This window comes from Thermobia domestica, chromosome 5 (assembly GCF_964235325.1).
Source record: "Thermobia domestica chromosome 5, izTheDome1.hap1.1, whole genome shotgun sequence".
NCBI lineage: Eukaryota > Metazoa > Arthropoda > Insecta > Zygentoma > Lepismatidae > Thermobia > Thermobia domestica.
The window spans coordinates 94,175,539-94,191,883 of record NC_137458.1 but is presented as its reverse complement, the minus strand read 5'-3'; the positions used below and the strand labels follow the sequence as shown (position 1 = coordinate 94,191,883).

Below are 16,345 nucleotides of genomic sequence, written 5' to 3'. Positions count from 1 at the left end.
CAATATCACGGGACAAGTAAGTCATAGAGAGATGATATTGGTGTTAATCAATCCCTAATAAAATGTTAAACATTTTCGTACCGATATTAATTGATGACCACTATCCAACTGGCCACTGGCCAAATCAGTGGTCCAGTTGGACATTGGCCACCTGTTACTATTTGGTACCAAAATCTTTTCCATCCTCTTAGGTATTGATCAACATCAATATAATCTCTCTACAACTTATGGTTCCCGAGCTATGACTCGTTAAATATCTAGAAATTGGCCACTTTTGGCCAATATCAAGGGAACGGTAAGTCATAGAGAGATGATATTGGTGTTAATCAAACCTAAGAGGAAGGTAAACATTTTGGTACAGATATTAATTGGTGGCCACTGGCCATTGGCCAAACCAGAGGCCAGTTGGACAGTGGCCACCGGTTACTGTTTGGTGCCAAAATATTTACCATCCTTTTAGATGTTGATCAACACTAATATGATCTCTGTATGACTTACGGTTCCCGAGATATGGCTCCTTAAGTCTCTGGAAATTCGTCATTTTTTGACCAATATCTCGGGAACGGTAAGAACAGTGATGAAAATTTTCCGATGTATAAAAACATACTCCACTTATTCCTACATCGTTGTTTAGCCATAATGTGATGTGGAAAATTTTCTTCTATATTTTTCCGGAAAATATTCCGTTCTTAACAAATATCAGTGATCAAGTAACAATTCCTCAATATTCATAAAATTGATTGAATTTATGTATAGAAATGTTAAAAAAGTGAAAGATCGTTTAAAGAATCTGAAAATTTTCATGGCTCAGACAATTTTCAGTACTATGTAGGAACAAGTGAAACATTTTTTCATGAATCGAAATATTTTCTGTCTTGTATGGGAAAATTGAAGAACTTTTTATAAGTCGGAAAATTTTCATCATTTTGATGCAACAAGTAAAACAACTTTTTTTGAATCGTAAAGTTTTATTGCTCTGTAGAAACAACTGAAAGGAATTTTCATGAATCGGAAAATTTTCATCACGATGTAGAAACAAGTGAAAAAACTTTTCATAATCCGGACAATTTTGGATATTATGTATAGTGATGTTAGGTGGAAAATTTTCCACTATCTTTACTACACATTCAGCTATAAAATTCAATTCTGTAGAAGAAAGCTAGTTAGCAACAAATTATCATTTTCCAATTAGCTTCCGGAAACCAGAAAATTTTCTAATATGAGGGCCATCCGGAAAGTGGTATCCGTTTGTGCAATAAAGACACAGTAGTACATACTAACAAATTTTACACATTTTTATTGGAAAGAGCATACTTTACACTACTTCTCCACATAATCACCAAGCAAATTGAGGCATTTGTCATACCGTGTGACGAGCTTTTGTATTCCAGCGTCATAGTCCTCTGCCGCCAGTGTATTGAGATACGTAGTCACGCCTCGTTTAAGTTCTTCATCGCTGTCAAATCTTTTTCCCGCCAGAAAGTCTTTCAGCTTCGTAAAGAGATGAAAATTCGAAGGGGCCAAGTCCGGGCTTTACGGTGGATGGCCGAAGGTTTCCCACTTGAATTGCTGCAGAAGTTGTTGGGTTTTCGCAGCTGCATGGGGCCTGGCATTGTCATGAAGGATAATGACGCCTGTAGACAACAGACCTCGCCGTCGATTTTGTATTGCCCGCCGTAATTTCTTTAATGTTTCACAATATACGCATTAGCATTAATTGTGTCTCCACGGGCCATAAAATCAATGAGCAGTACACTTCGTCGACCCCAGAATATGGTTGCCATGAGTTTGCTGGTGGACGGAACTATCTTGAATTTTTTTGGTTTGGTTGGTGAGTGAGAGTGAGAGAGAGAGTGAGTGAGTGAGAGAGAGAGAGATAGACTGAGTGAGTGATTGATTGATTGATTGATTGATTGTAAAACTACCATTATTATGTATAAAATGTATTAGAAATAATGACGATTCGAAAGAACAAGTACATATATATATATATATATATATATATATATATATATATATATATATATATATATATATATATATATATATATATAAATAAAAGAAATGTTATATATTTTGTAAATTAAGATGAAATTACTTGTTGCTTTTAGAACGTAGCGCTAATAGTAAAGCTTTTGATAGTCAAAAATTTACAGTAGGCACTTTATATTATATCTACTTATTTATAAATGTTGCAGTATGTAAATCTATAAAAGTAGTAAAACTATGAGAAAACCGTCTTATGCGTATTAAACTGACGAAATCTAATATTGTAAAATCAAAGGTGGATTCTGAGGGAAGAACGCATTGAAGTTTTTGAAACATTTTTGAAATGAAGAATCGTTAGATTTCTACTTCTTGATACTTTTTAAGACAATATTTATTACCAATAAATTTTACGGCTAAACAACGATGTAGGAATAAGTGGAATATGTTTTTATGAATCGGAAAATATTCATGACTTTTAATAAATTGAAATTTTAAATAATAGAATGGGATATTTGTACTCTACAAACTCGATGTATGTTCTCTGTACTGTGCATACACACACACACACATAGAGAGAGAGAGAGAAAGGCGCGTATGCTAACCGCTCAGCAACGAAGGAGCTCGCAGAGGAAGACAGAGAAAGAAACACTGTGTAAAATTTTACTTCCCAACTAGAAATATTAGAAAATTTTCCGGTTCCCGAAAGCTATTTGGAAAATTATAATTTGTTGCTGACTAACTTTCCTATAAAGAAATTCAATTTTGTAGCTCTATGTGCAGTTAAATATAGTGGAAAATTTTCCACCTAACATCACTATATGTAATATCCAAAATTGTCCGGATTATGAAGTTTTATCCACTTGTTTCTACAGAGCAATAAAACTTTCCGATTTACAAAAAGTTGTTTTACTTTTTGCTTCAAAATGATGAAAATTTTCCGACTCGTAAAAAGTTCTTCAATTTTTCCATATAAGACAGAAAATATTTTGATTCATGAAAAATTGTAGCACTTGTTCCTACATAGTACTGAAAATTGTCTGAGCCATGAAAATTTTCAGATTCTTTAAACGATCTTTCACTTTTAACATTTCTATACATGAATTCAATCAACTTTATGAATATTGAGGAATTGTTACTTGATTACTGAAATTTTTTTAGAATGGAAAATTTTCCGGAATCCAAAAAAATCGCAAATACCAGACAGACGGACAGACAGATAGACACACAGACATAGAGAATTCAGTAACGAACTTTTTAAGTTCGTTGATAAAAACAAAAGTGAATAGGTTTGTTACTTAATAACTTTTGAACCACCCGACCGATCTCAATCAAATTTTCAACATAGATACAGGTTTGGGATTAGAAAGTTATTTATAATTTCACCTTGACGGTAGAACCAAGGGGAGGTGGACTTATATGAAAATAAATAAAATTTAACAACTCTTTAACCACAGAACCGATCTCGATCAAATTTTAAACATAGATGAGGTTCGAACCTGGGGCGATTTTGTAATTTTATTTCGACGGCACAACTTAGGGTAAAGGGGAGGGGGAGAAATATGCCAAAAAATAAAAATAAAAGTGACTGTCTTTGTGACTTCATCACTTTCAAACCACCCGACCAATCTCAATCAAATTTTCAGCATAGATGAGTTCGTACCTGGGGTGGATTTTATCATATCATTTTGACGGTAGAACATTATGGAGGGAAGGGGGAGATATACATAAAAAGAAATGAAAACTAATAACTCTTGAACCACCCGACTGAACTCGATCAAATTTTCAACATAGATACAGGTTTGGGACTAGAAAGTTCTTTATAATTTCACCTTGACGGTAGAACCGAGGGGAGGTGGACTTATATGAAAATAAATAAAATTTAACAACTCTTTAACCACAGAACCGATCTTGATCAAATTTTCAACATAGACTAGGTTCGGCCCTGGGATGTTTTTTTTTTTATCATATCACTTTGACGATATGCCTTAGGGGAAGGAGAGGAGAGGGGAGATATATATAAAAATAATTAAAACTTAACTCTTGAACCACCCAGCCGATCTCGATCAAATTTTCAGCATAGATGAGGTTCGGGCCTGTGATGATTTTTACTATTTTACTTTGACAGTGCAACTTAGGGGAAGGGGAGGAGGAGGAGGGAGATACATATATTTATATATAAAATAAAAGTGAATGTAACTGTCTTTCTGACTTCATCACTCTTCAACCACCCGACCGATCTCGATGAAAATTTCATCATAGATGAGGTTCACACCTGAGATGGTTTTGTCATACCACTTTTATAGTGTGCCTTAGGGGAGGAAGGAGAAGGAGGAAAATTAAAAATGATCGTAAACAACCAATATTAGTGTCGAATCTATAGTTTTTGGGGTCGCTGAGATGCACAGTGATACTTCTGATGCTGATTAAATCCAAATTCGGCACCGCAACTTGGGGAGGGGAAAAGAAAAATACATAAAATTATCAAAATAACCCATATTAGTGTCAGATCCATAGTTTTCGGGGTCGCTGACATGAACAGTGACATTTACGATTCCGTTTAATCCAAATTCAGCCCCACATCTTGGGGGAGGGGAAAGAGAAAACATAAAACTTATCAAAACTAACTCATATTAGTGTCGAATCCATAGTTTTCAGATAAGATGAACGGTGACACTTCCGATGGCGTGCCCCGCAACATGGAGGAGGGGGAGACATTTAAAAATAATCGAAAATGGCTGATAATAGTGTATAATCCATAGTTTTTGGGGTCGCTGAGAGGGACAGTGACACTTCCGATCCCATTTACATTCAAATTCAGTCCCGCATCTTGGAGGAGGGGAGAAAGGAAAATACATAAAATTGATCAAAAATAAGCCATATTAGTGTCGAATCCATAGTTTTCGGAGTCGCTGAGATGAACAGTGATCTTTCCGATAATGTTTAAATCAATGCCACTAAAAACAAAAGCAGCACATTTCGTATGACCGTTTCCATTTCAAATCATCCAGGCAAAACACAATTGATCCCCATCATAATCTCAGATTTCATTCATTTTTTTAATATGGGATCTACATGCAATATTATTAAACCCGTATTTTTTCTTCTTGCTAAAACAATTTCTTCTTCGGTATACAGCCTTCTCTCGGATTGCTCGAAAAACTGAAAAACATGTCAAATTAAAAGTTTTATTGTAGAGAAACGAGCGTACTTAGTAACATAATCGCCATAGTCGGAAGAATATAAAGTAGTATGTTTCGGTGGAGGGGCAAAATTCGTCTGTTGGTCTAATAGGAATAGCGCAATTCACTTGCAGTGTTGCCAACGTTAATGAAAATTTTGCTAACTTCAAACACTTTTATTTCTGTCCTCACGAGCCAAATCAACCATCTGCTTCTAGCATCGAAACCTACTCCATAAGGTCTCTTGAAAATGTAAAGGACTTGCATTTCTGATTATTACATCCTTCGTTATAGTATAATGAAGAGCTGGAAATTTCATTAAGACCATGTTTGGCCGCCATTTTCTCGAAAACCATTTAAAAATCTGAATTTTTGCCATTGCTCGAAAGCTACAACTATAAAACGTTTGGAACTTTTTTTTATACATTCATCTTAGCACATACTGATATGGTTAAAATTATAAAAAGGGTGCTTTTGGTATTTATTATTATTATTAATAATAATAATGATAATAATAATTGTATGTAGTGAATAGCATCAATGAAAACAAACACTTGTCCCAGAATCATGGACCATACAAAAAACAGTTAGTTTCTTTAGAGTTACAGAACATTTGGTTAGAAAAGCTAGAAAAATACTACAGGAGGATGGAGTTCTAGGAAAGACAGATAAGAAGGGATATATGCTAGGTGAAGATGTTGTGAGGAGAGGCAAAATAATTTTATTATGCAGATGAAATAAGTAGAATTTCATCTAACACAAAGAATTGTGTGTCAATTCCAGGTGAAAATGGAAAACGAGAAGTAAAACTAAAAACATATTGCACATATGTTTATTTTGAATACAAAGAGAAGAATCCAGAAGATAAAATTGGATTCTCAGTTTTGTGAATTGCGCCCAAAAGAGTGTGTAACCGTAAACATTCGTGGCATTCATTCAGTATGTATCTGCATTTATCATCAAAATGTTAAACTTATGAAGCAAAGCATTAATCTGACAATTCCTTACCAAGAGCTACTAGCCACTCCAGAAACTAGTATGTGATATATCCTTTGAAGAATGTATGCTTCACCGTTGTCCTAACTGTCCTGATCCATATTTGTTCCATGATTATCTAAATGAGTTGGAATATTTTAAATTCAGAGACAATATTGAGTTCAAACAATGGTTCCATATTGATAGATCAACAATAGAAATATTAAACAAATCAGTAGATGACTGTCGATATGCTGCTTGAGGAACTTGAAGCTCTTACTAAACACCATTACATTACAAGAGCACAAAGCCGTTATCTTAAGTATATGAAAAACAACTTAAATGACAAAACCTGCTTGATTCTCGGATTTTGCTGAAATTATACCTATGTTCTTCAAGATCCTGCCCAATGTTTTCACTGGCACAATATACAAGCAACATTACACCCATTTGTGATCTATTACATATCAAGTGAAGAAATTTTAAACAAGTCATTCTGTTTTATTAGTGACTGCGTCACTCACGATACTAACACATTTTTCACTTTTCAAAAACAATTATCACATATCAAACCCATTGTATATTTTAGTGATGGCAGTTCTGCGCAATATAAGAACTACAAAAACTTCATAAATTTGTGTAGTCATGAAGATGACCATGGACTCATAGCTGAATGGCATTTCTTCGGTACCAGTCATGGAAAAAATCCATGTGATGGTGTGGCGGAACACTAAGCAGGCTAGCAACAAGGGCAAGCCTACAGAGAACTACAGAGGGACTGATTCTTAGCCCTCAAGATTTATTTAACTTTGCCAAAGAAAACATCAGAGGTATTCAAGTATTTTTTACACCTACATCAGATGTTGCAGCCAGCAGAGAATTTCTACATGAACGCTACAATCAAGCTTGTACGGTACCATGAACCAGGAAAAATTAATATTTTAGACCATTAACAGAACAGCATTGCTTGTAAAACGACTTTCTGATTCTAACATATGTTTTAACACATCTGTTGGAGTTCCAATAAAAAAAGAGTTGCTACATATAACTAACTCTAAACTAACTAACTCTATGACCTGTGGAACCCGGAGGTTCAGTGCCGCGTTCACAAAAGCTCTCCACTGACTTCTATCCTTAGCCAGTTGGATCCAGTTTCTACTTTGTGTTCCTGTCTCTGCGAGATCCATCTTAATATTGTCCTCCCATCTGCGCCTAGGTCTTCCTAATGGTCGTTTTCCGATTGGTCTTCCATTCAAGACTTTGAAAGCGTTTCTACTTCCATTCTAGCTACATGACCTGCCCACCTAAGCCTCCTACATTTGATGACTCTAACAATGTTGGGTAAACCGTATAAATATGTAGTTCCTCGTTATGAAATTTCCGCCATTCCCCATTCTCGTTCCCCTTGGGTCCGAATATTCGTCTCAGGATCTTGTTCTTTCAGTCTATGTCCTTCCCTCAGAGTAAGCGACCATCTTTCGCAACCATGCAGAACAACATGCATGATTATCGTTTTATATATTTTACGCTTCAAATTCCTCAACAGAATTCGCGACAACAAGAAATTTTGAACCGAATAGTAACACGAATTCCCTGCTTTTAATTTCTTCGTGAATATGATTTTCGTCTGTTAATATTGTAAAGTACCCAAAATCCTTACATGTGTTTTTTAAATTTATGTTGTTTATTATAAAACAAGGAAGTGATATTCAAACTGTTTAGAAAAAATAAAAATAGATAACTTCGGCATCATACCACAATTATAGGAAGTTTTCCTATACGGAAATAACTAAGTAAGAGATTGCAGAAGGAGACCTGAGCTAAGCTCTACGCCACAACCAGGAAGCATCTGAATCCCCTAAAGGGGTTATGCTGGTTGAGGACGGAGAGAGAACTGGGGAGTTGGTATGAAGATCGGATAGTGGAAGGACATCGTTTGGAGGTGAACTGAACTGAACTACCTGTGAGCACTGCATCTATTTACGATGTTGGATAATCATAATGGTTAAGTTTCTGTGCCATTACGATGTAGTAGATTTCTATAGTTAAAACCATTTCGAATCCTAATAGCTTGTGGTGTGATGTCGAAAATATCCAAAAGAAATGTATTATTTCATTTCTTATCCTAAGATGATTAGTTAAATTCATCCTTGAGTTGTCTAAATACACGGTGTTACAAATTTCAGATGAGCTACGCTCTTCCCCCAAGTATAAAAAGTTTCTAAGATACTAAATCATTCCAGTTAGAAATTTGTAGCACACGTTAATATTGATCCTAGATATTTGAAAGTATCCACTTTATCAAAAGTATTATTTAATATTTTAACGCATCCATAATTTGCCGTATTACGGTCCCGACGCACTTCCATGTATTTAGTTTTCTCTGCATTTACTTCGAAACCCTTGTCCCTGCAAGCGTTTAATAAGATATCTGCATTTCCTTCTATTGTTCTCATATCGTCCCTTATTAAATTTACATCATCAGCATATGCCATAACCTGGTGAATACCGTTCAACTCTAGGCTCTGGTTGCTATCTTTGATTTTCCTTATAGTGTATTCCAGAACAAATTTGAATAATAATGGCGACAACGCATCTCCTTGTTTGAGGCCATTTTCGACGTGAAAGCTCGTGGACAAACATTTTCCTACCCGGATTTTACTTTGGGATTCATTTAAACATATCTTAATTAATCTAATTAGCTTTCTCGGTATTCCAAGTTTTGTAAGAACGTTGTATAATGTTTTACTCCTAACCGAGTCGAATGCTTTCCTAAAATCAATAAATAGTTGATGTATCGGGGTATTGTATTTCCACTTCTTTTCGAGTATTTGGCGAATGGTAAATATTTGGTCGATAGTTGATCGATTTCGTCTAAATCCGCACTGATAATCTCCAATAATTTCATCTGCGTAGGGGGTCAGTCTTGCTAATAGGATATTTGAAAGGATTTTATAGGATGACAGAAGAGAAATGGCTTGATAATTATTACTTGCAACAAATAACATCAGAAAATATTATGCAGTCATTTACAATAATAGGTGGATAGGGAAAGCAGTAAAGGGTAGTGAAAGTGAGAGAGACGCCAGATTGCAATTCATGAATCGCTCTGGGCCTTCTACATTCTACTGGTCAGACCATGAAGACTTTTGTTTGGTACCTTTTGAAAATATCATCAGGGAAGTTCCTGTTCCATCTCTTGCAAACCAATCAGCCCGGACTTTTCGTAATTGAAAGCTAAATTACAAAAGACATCATATCATCAGTGAAAACAATGAATTGTGAAATATAGGACACAACATTTTGTATGTAAATCTGTGTAATTCTGAGAAGTATTACCGGTATGTATGTTTATTGTTTTTATCTATGCACATTAGTCTCATATTTCTTATTTTAGTTGATGGGTTTTGTAATAATCACTCAGCCCCTTTTATTGCTAGGCCTACATTTTCAATTCACAAAACCACAAAATTATTATTAAAAAAGGCCACCCCTTTTGTTATTTAACCATATCAAGTAAATACAAACTAATTCTATAAAAAGTTACAAAAGTTTGGTAGTTAACTTGTAAACAATGGTACAATTGCGAAAAAAAAGAAAGGCATGGTTAAAGTACAAAATAATAATAATAATAATAATAATAATAACATGATAATACCATAACTACACAGTATAGCAGTTTAATTTTTAACAATACCTATTATTTACTAAGATGATTATTTGAAAAAGTTTCAAAGTGTGACAGTTGTCACTTCAGAGGAATGGCATAATCTGTCAACAACACTAAAACTGCGTATTTCCGTACATGTAAAATACAAAAATACCAAAAGCACCCTTTTTATTTTTTAACCATATCATGTATGTGCTAAAATGATTCTATAAAAAATGTTTCAAATGTTTAGTGGTAACTTATGAGCAATGACACAATTTGTAACAAAACCTAAAACTGTACAGGGGTTCGACAAAAAATCTAAAACGTTTGCAAAAGTGTCAAAATCATACCTAGTATGGTGTGGGGCCTCCTTTTGCGTTCAAAACAGCTTGGATCTGACGTGGAATGGACGTGTACAGCTCCTGAATCGTGGTGTGTGGAATTTTGTACCATTGTTTCTTCAAAACATGCTCGTTCCTTAAGGGATGCTGGTGGAGGGTAATGAGACCGAACACGCCTTTCTAACTCAGACCACAATGGCTCAATGATGTTCAGATCTAGTGATTGTGGGATCCAGGTGAGGTGTGATAGCTCCTGGTCATGCTCCTCAAACCATGATTTCACCGTTTTTGCAGCGTGACAGGGTGCCAAATCATCTTGGTAGATGTCATCACCATCAGGGAACAATATTTGGGCTATGGGTAGAACCTGGTCTCCGAAAATGGCCTCATACGTCTTAGCATTCATCATTCCATGCAGGGCTATGATGGGACCTGCAGAAAACCACGATATCACTGCCCATACTGTAACAGAACCACCTCCATGGTTTACAGTTGGGAGCAGACAGTCTGTATCATAGGCCTGCGACAGTGTTCTCCATACGTAAACACGACCGGTTGTTGGAAACAAAGTGAAGGTCGATTCATCGGACCATATTACTTGTTTTCACTGCTGATGAGTCCACGCCTTGTGGTCGCTGCACCACTGGATACATCTCATTGCATTTACTGCTGTTACCAGGGGTTTGGCGATAGCGGCCCTGCCATGAATTTTCATTTTATGAAGTTCCCGTCGCACTGTTTTCGATGAAACCGGGTTCTGTAGGCCGGAATTGAGTTCAGACGTAATTTTCATTGCAGTGGTCTTTTTACCTGCTACAATCCATTTTAATGCCCTCCGGTCCCTATCTGACAGGATTGTTTTTCGACCACTGTTGTGCTTTGCAGACGTCGTTTGCCTATGAATTGTGTATGCCCTCGTGACAGTGGACACAGTGCCTTTCGATACCCCCCACAATGTTCGCCATTGTTCGCATCAACGAACATGCCTCTTTGGAAGTCTGTCAGGTCGCCCATTTTACCGCACCACTTTCACACCACGAAACTCACAGGTAAATTGGTTACTGCTGACGGAAGAGAATCGGCAACCGCATCACGCGTTGTACAGTGGAGGGCCAAACTTACGTGTCCTGTATGAAGTGTTTTTAGATTTTTTTTTTTTGTCTAATCCCTGTATATTTCCGTATATGTAAATAAAAAACATACCCTTTTTATTTTGTAACCATATAATGTCCATCCTAAGATGAATGTATAAAAATTTTTAAACGTTTCATAGTTGTAGCTTTCAAGCAATGGCACAATTTGTAAAAAAGAATCCTAAAATTTGCTTTGTATGTCCATTAATGTTTGACATTGTAACCTTTTGCAAGGTTTCTTAGGATCTTCCGAAACAGCAAATATTTAGCTTTCATTTGACACCTGGATAAACCGAATAACTTAAAAAAATAAGGAAGTTATGGTAATTTTAGTTCCATGATGCTGAGTGCCGAAAAGTGAAATTGGCGCCAAATTCACATTTTTCAAAAATTTCTCCCCGGCCCATGTCTCATCTAAAAAATCTGAAAAAAATAATTTAGCATAATTTCATTGGTATTTATGTATGAAAAAAAATGAATAGAATCTGAGACATTGAAGCACGGTCATGATTTAAAATTAGGTGATTTTAGATGGAATGACCCATGAATATAAATATGTGATTTCAAGTTATCCGCACTCAGTATGATTAAAATAATACCACGAATGTAAAATCTTTTAGTAGTAAGGTGCTTCTAATCAAGAATAGCTTTTTCTTTGCAAAATATATTTTTCTTCTTATTTACAGTATTAACATTAGATCAAATACCAGTTCTTAATGAGAAGAATTGATTTATGGCATATACTGTATATGAAAGATTTATTTCAGCTCTTGTTTTCTATGCCCCTTGGGATGTGTATTTGAATCGAAATGAAGAGATAGAATCCCAACTCGACTCAAGTGCTAAGTATCTTTTAAAAATCCTTTCAAACGCTTCGGCCGATATTGTCTGTGATAATCTACCTCCTCTTCCTTTAGAATACGGATTTAGTGGCTCGCGTAGCGTAGTCGCTAACGCTCTTGTCTTTGGTGCGAGCGGTCCCGGGTTCGATTCCCAGTGCGAAAAAGTATAAAAGCTTTTTCAGGCCAGCCGTTTTGAGTGAGGTTTTCTTCATTCATAGCAGACAAATATCGAGATAGTACCTAACATATAGATCCAAGACCGCTTCCTTCCTTCCTTTCCATTCTTCTTGTAGTGTGATCGCCGAGGGACGCCATCCTCATGCGTAATGGGGTAACTTGGCCATAGATGTCGAAAGCCCAGAAATCTAATTCCGAATCCTAATCCCAGAATACAGATTTCAGCCCAAGTGTAGAACAAATGATAAATACTCAAATCAACCCAAGTTATGTTTAAACATTAAGTTTAAACGGTTCAAGCATGCCCCTACTTTTGCCATTTTATAAATACGAAATACTACAGAAAAGGTAGTAATTCCTTTCGAGGCAGATTTTTCGAAAACACTGGGACACGTCTCAGCTTACTTTCGATAAGGGTTTTATGTAACAGGTTCCATCTGCGTAATTTGAAGAGTTCGTGAGATACATATTTTTGTCATAAATTTTGAATTCCTCTACCCCTTAGAATATGAATTTTCGTGAGTGACATGATAAAAGCCCAGCTCGAGTCAAGTGCTAATTATGCTCAAAAATTCATCCAAACGGTTCACCTGTTTTCCCATAATGATAAAACAAACAATATCAGTGTTATTTTTATGCATTAAGAATAACATAGAAACTGCCTCCTCCCTCTTCTCCTTAGAAACGGAACTTTCTAAGAACTCTGGAACACGTGGCTACTTATTTATATACCAATAAGAAGGTTATATATATATATACTAAGTTTTACTCCCCTTACTTGAAAGGTTTCTGAGGCACCCTATTTTTGGCATATATTTTGATCCTCTTTCCCGTCCTGCCCTTGAAATACTCATTTTAATCGAAGTAGTTTTATTTTAAAGAAAAATGTTCCATGTATGTAACACCGCTTTAAAAAATCAATGTTTGTTTATCGTTAACATTTCAGTGTTTTCTTTTATTGTAAAGCTTACTTATTATTATACTTATTATTGTTTTAATCTCAAATTTTCAGTTCTCCGGGTGCAGCAAGTACGCTAATTGGATGCCAGCTTGTTGCAGATGTTCATCAGATCTGTTACGTACCCGGAGATAACGAAGACCTCCGTCCCGTACAGAGGCACCTTCTTTCGGGTCAAGGATGGCGATGCCTGGTTGCCTTAAACCTTCTTGGTGTACAGGTACAATCATTCTACATCTGTTTTCAGTTGCTTGTAGAATTACCATAATATTGAAATAGAAAACTAGTGTTTACATCCAAATAGAGAAAAAATCTTAATTCGTAATTTTGAGATAAATTCTAGAGCGAAATTCAAGATAAAATATGCCCTCCAGCGAATTTTCATGCAGATTTTCCATACATGTAACGCTTAATAGAAAATGCTGTGTTGAAGCGGGAATGTAGTGCTAATATCACAGGTCTGCGAATTGAAACTTGTTTTTGGCAAAAAGTGAAATCGATTCGTACCTAATTTTGGTGTGCTAATTTCAAATCTATCGACCATTTTTCCGTATCACAAAAGGATTTTCTAAAATGACTACACGCAGTATTTAATGGTCTACTAATTTGTAATAAACATTAAGTTTCAAGTTGTGTAACACTGACTATCAACAACAAAATATAACGAAATCCGCTATAAAATATTCATTGAAGGCCGAAGGTAAAGGTTCGATGCCTGCCTATCTCTGTTCGGGAACAAGCCATATATAATGGTATCGGGTTTAGTCACTGTGAAGTGCAGGCATATATAAAGGTATTAGGCCCTTATAGAAGGGATTTATTAGGCTTTTACGGTCCAGATGATAGAGGACTGAGGTTCATGTTATTAGACAAAAGGAAACTGTAGTCATTGGCTACAGGAGCACCTTTTCTGTGCAAGTACAAGTTAATAACGGTGAAGTGAACATCTTGTACCTGTGCAATGCTCAATATAACTATGAAATGTATATATTGTGTATCAATTTAATATTTAATGTAGCAAGTGTGATATTTAGAGCGCTAAAATATGTAGTAATATTAATAAATATTTATTGGAAATACGAAATGAACGTGTTATCACTGAAATCACGATTGCTTGTCTAAAACAAGCTATGAAGCAGATGACCCAACGGTTTTCAAGGTCACAATATGAATAGTCGAAGATGTATTGACGCTCTTATCGAAAATTAATAAATAAATAAAAATAATAATAATACTGGTAATAATAATAGAGTATCCGGTTCCAAAGAAATACATTACAGGAAAAACACATGTTTAGGAATTTAAAATCCCGTTTATTAGATGTGAATGAAAGCAGTACTTCTAATAAAAGATACGCTAGGTACTATATTATAAATGCATCGATTGTACAAAATCTGTACGTGACAGGACGAAACAACTAATGGTTTTGTAATCAAGCCATTAGATTGACTTATCTCGCATAACATGTGTCATGCTGCAAAATCTTTGCAGGCCTGAATATTTAATTCTAATAGCGTTGTCTTTCCTATATGTCGTGAAATAATAATGTATAAAGTGAGAAAATGACTGATCAATAAATATATTTGAAAAGGTAATGTAGTGGAGTATTGAATGAGATAAATAATATAGAACAAGATTTTTAGTCAATAATATTAATATTTATTTATATAAATTTATTTTTTTATATTAGAATTAATATATGCTATACCACTATGAATAAATTTTGTTACGAATAGATAGTACACACTCCTATAATCAATTGTACAATATGTATCCTGTAGCGACTATTAGTAAATTTTACTATGATTTATTAATAAATTGAAGACTTGTTTAAACTATAGTTTCTGGTAATGATATAGTTAATTACAGTTATTACAGGATAAAATGTAGAAACTTAACATTAATTTTATGATCTGAAGATTCTTCTTCAATTTTAAGTGTTCTAAAAATAATTAATCATTGTTTTTACCAAACTTTATTTACGGTATTGTTACAGTTGTTTAATAATAGATGAAGGATAGCTTGTTGTACTTAATTTAACTCTGTGTACAATAATATTGGATAATTATTTGTGACAAAGACTTGTAGATTTTTTGGGAACAGTCTTTTAGATATTCACGTGTACATATCAATTAGTATCACTTCAATGTAAAGTACTGTGGCACTATCAGTATCAAGAAATAAATGATAGAGGGAATATTAGATTAAACCGGATCTCATTTTTCGTCCAGCTGTTGGTCTTATTTTGTTATAGTACGGAAGGTATAACGTCGTTGGCTTCCCGTGAAAAGTTGTAGTGACGTTTATGGGGAGTGACCAGCTTGGTTACTCGTGGCTCGCTGAGCGCAACAGATAGTTGGTGGTCATTGGCTACCCTCTTACCACACCCCCAGTGACGAGCAGGTCCAAGCGCGGGAAGCCAACGACGTTATACCTTCTGGACTATAATTGTCATCAGAGTAGATGAAACTTAGAAATAAAATAGATCTTATTTATATTTCCAAATTGTAGTAGTTATTTCTTCAGTATTTGGGCTGAATTCGCAGCCTTGAGTGTGATAATAAAATGAAATGAAATGAAATCTTTCAGTTTAATGTCCCACGGTTATACCGGCTAGGCTAAAGGAGATGGTGATGATGAGAAATGAATGCAATGGTGGAATGAATAAAGTGGGAGGAAACAGCAGAACCCCGAGAAAACCCACGAACACGGTATTTGTTCACCACAAAGCCCACTTGGCGCGAACTGGGATCGAACCAGGGACCCCACGCACCGGGTGAACGCTCTATCACTGAGCCACCGTCTTCCCCAGCATTGTGTGTGAAACAAATATGAAGTTTAAAGGATATGATATAGATAAAATTAATTTTATTTTATTGGATCCTCAGCGCGTTTTATCTAATGCGTACTGAACTTTCTTAGTATGCAAATGTAAGCAAAATCCAAATTAGATAAGGAATGAATAAATCAAGTAATTTCGTCATTTCTGGTAACAATGAAAGTGCAAGGTTTGAAAAATTGTAATTTCAGTTCCAAACAGTATGGTATGGCTAATAGTTAAAGAAGTCTGGTATATGATTCACATTTAAGTTTCGAAAA

The 16,345-nt window shown here is 35.3% G+C and overlaps 1 protein-coding gene across 4 annotated transcripts in view; it reads left to right on the top strand.

Moving 5' to 3' along the window:
* The window catches only part of mv (lysosomal-trafficking regulator mauve), a 282,285-nt gene that overhangs the window by 18,936 nt on the left and 247,004 nt on the right, over positions 1-16,345 (top strand). For all 4 annotated transcript variants that reach the window (XM_081758816.1, XM_081758815.1, XM_081758813.1 and 1 more), the window contains exon 4: positions 13,301-13,466. In XM_081758816.1, coding sequence (XP_081614942.1) covers positions 13,301-13,466 — 166 coding nt within the window. The remainder of the gene's footprint in view (positions 1-13,300; positions 13,467-16,345) is intronic.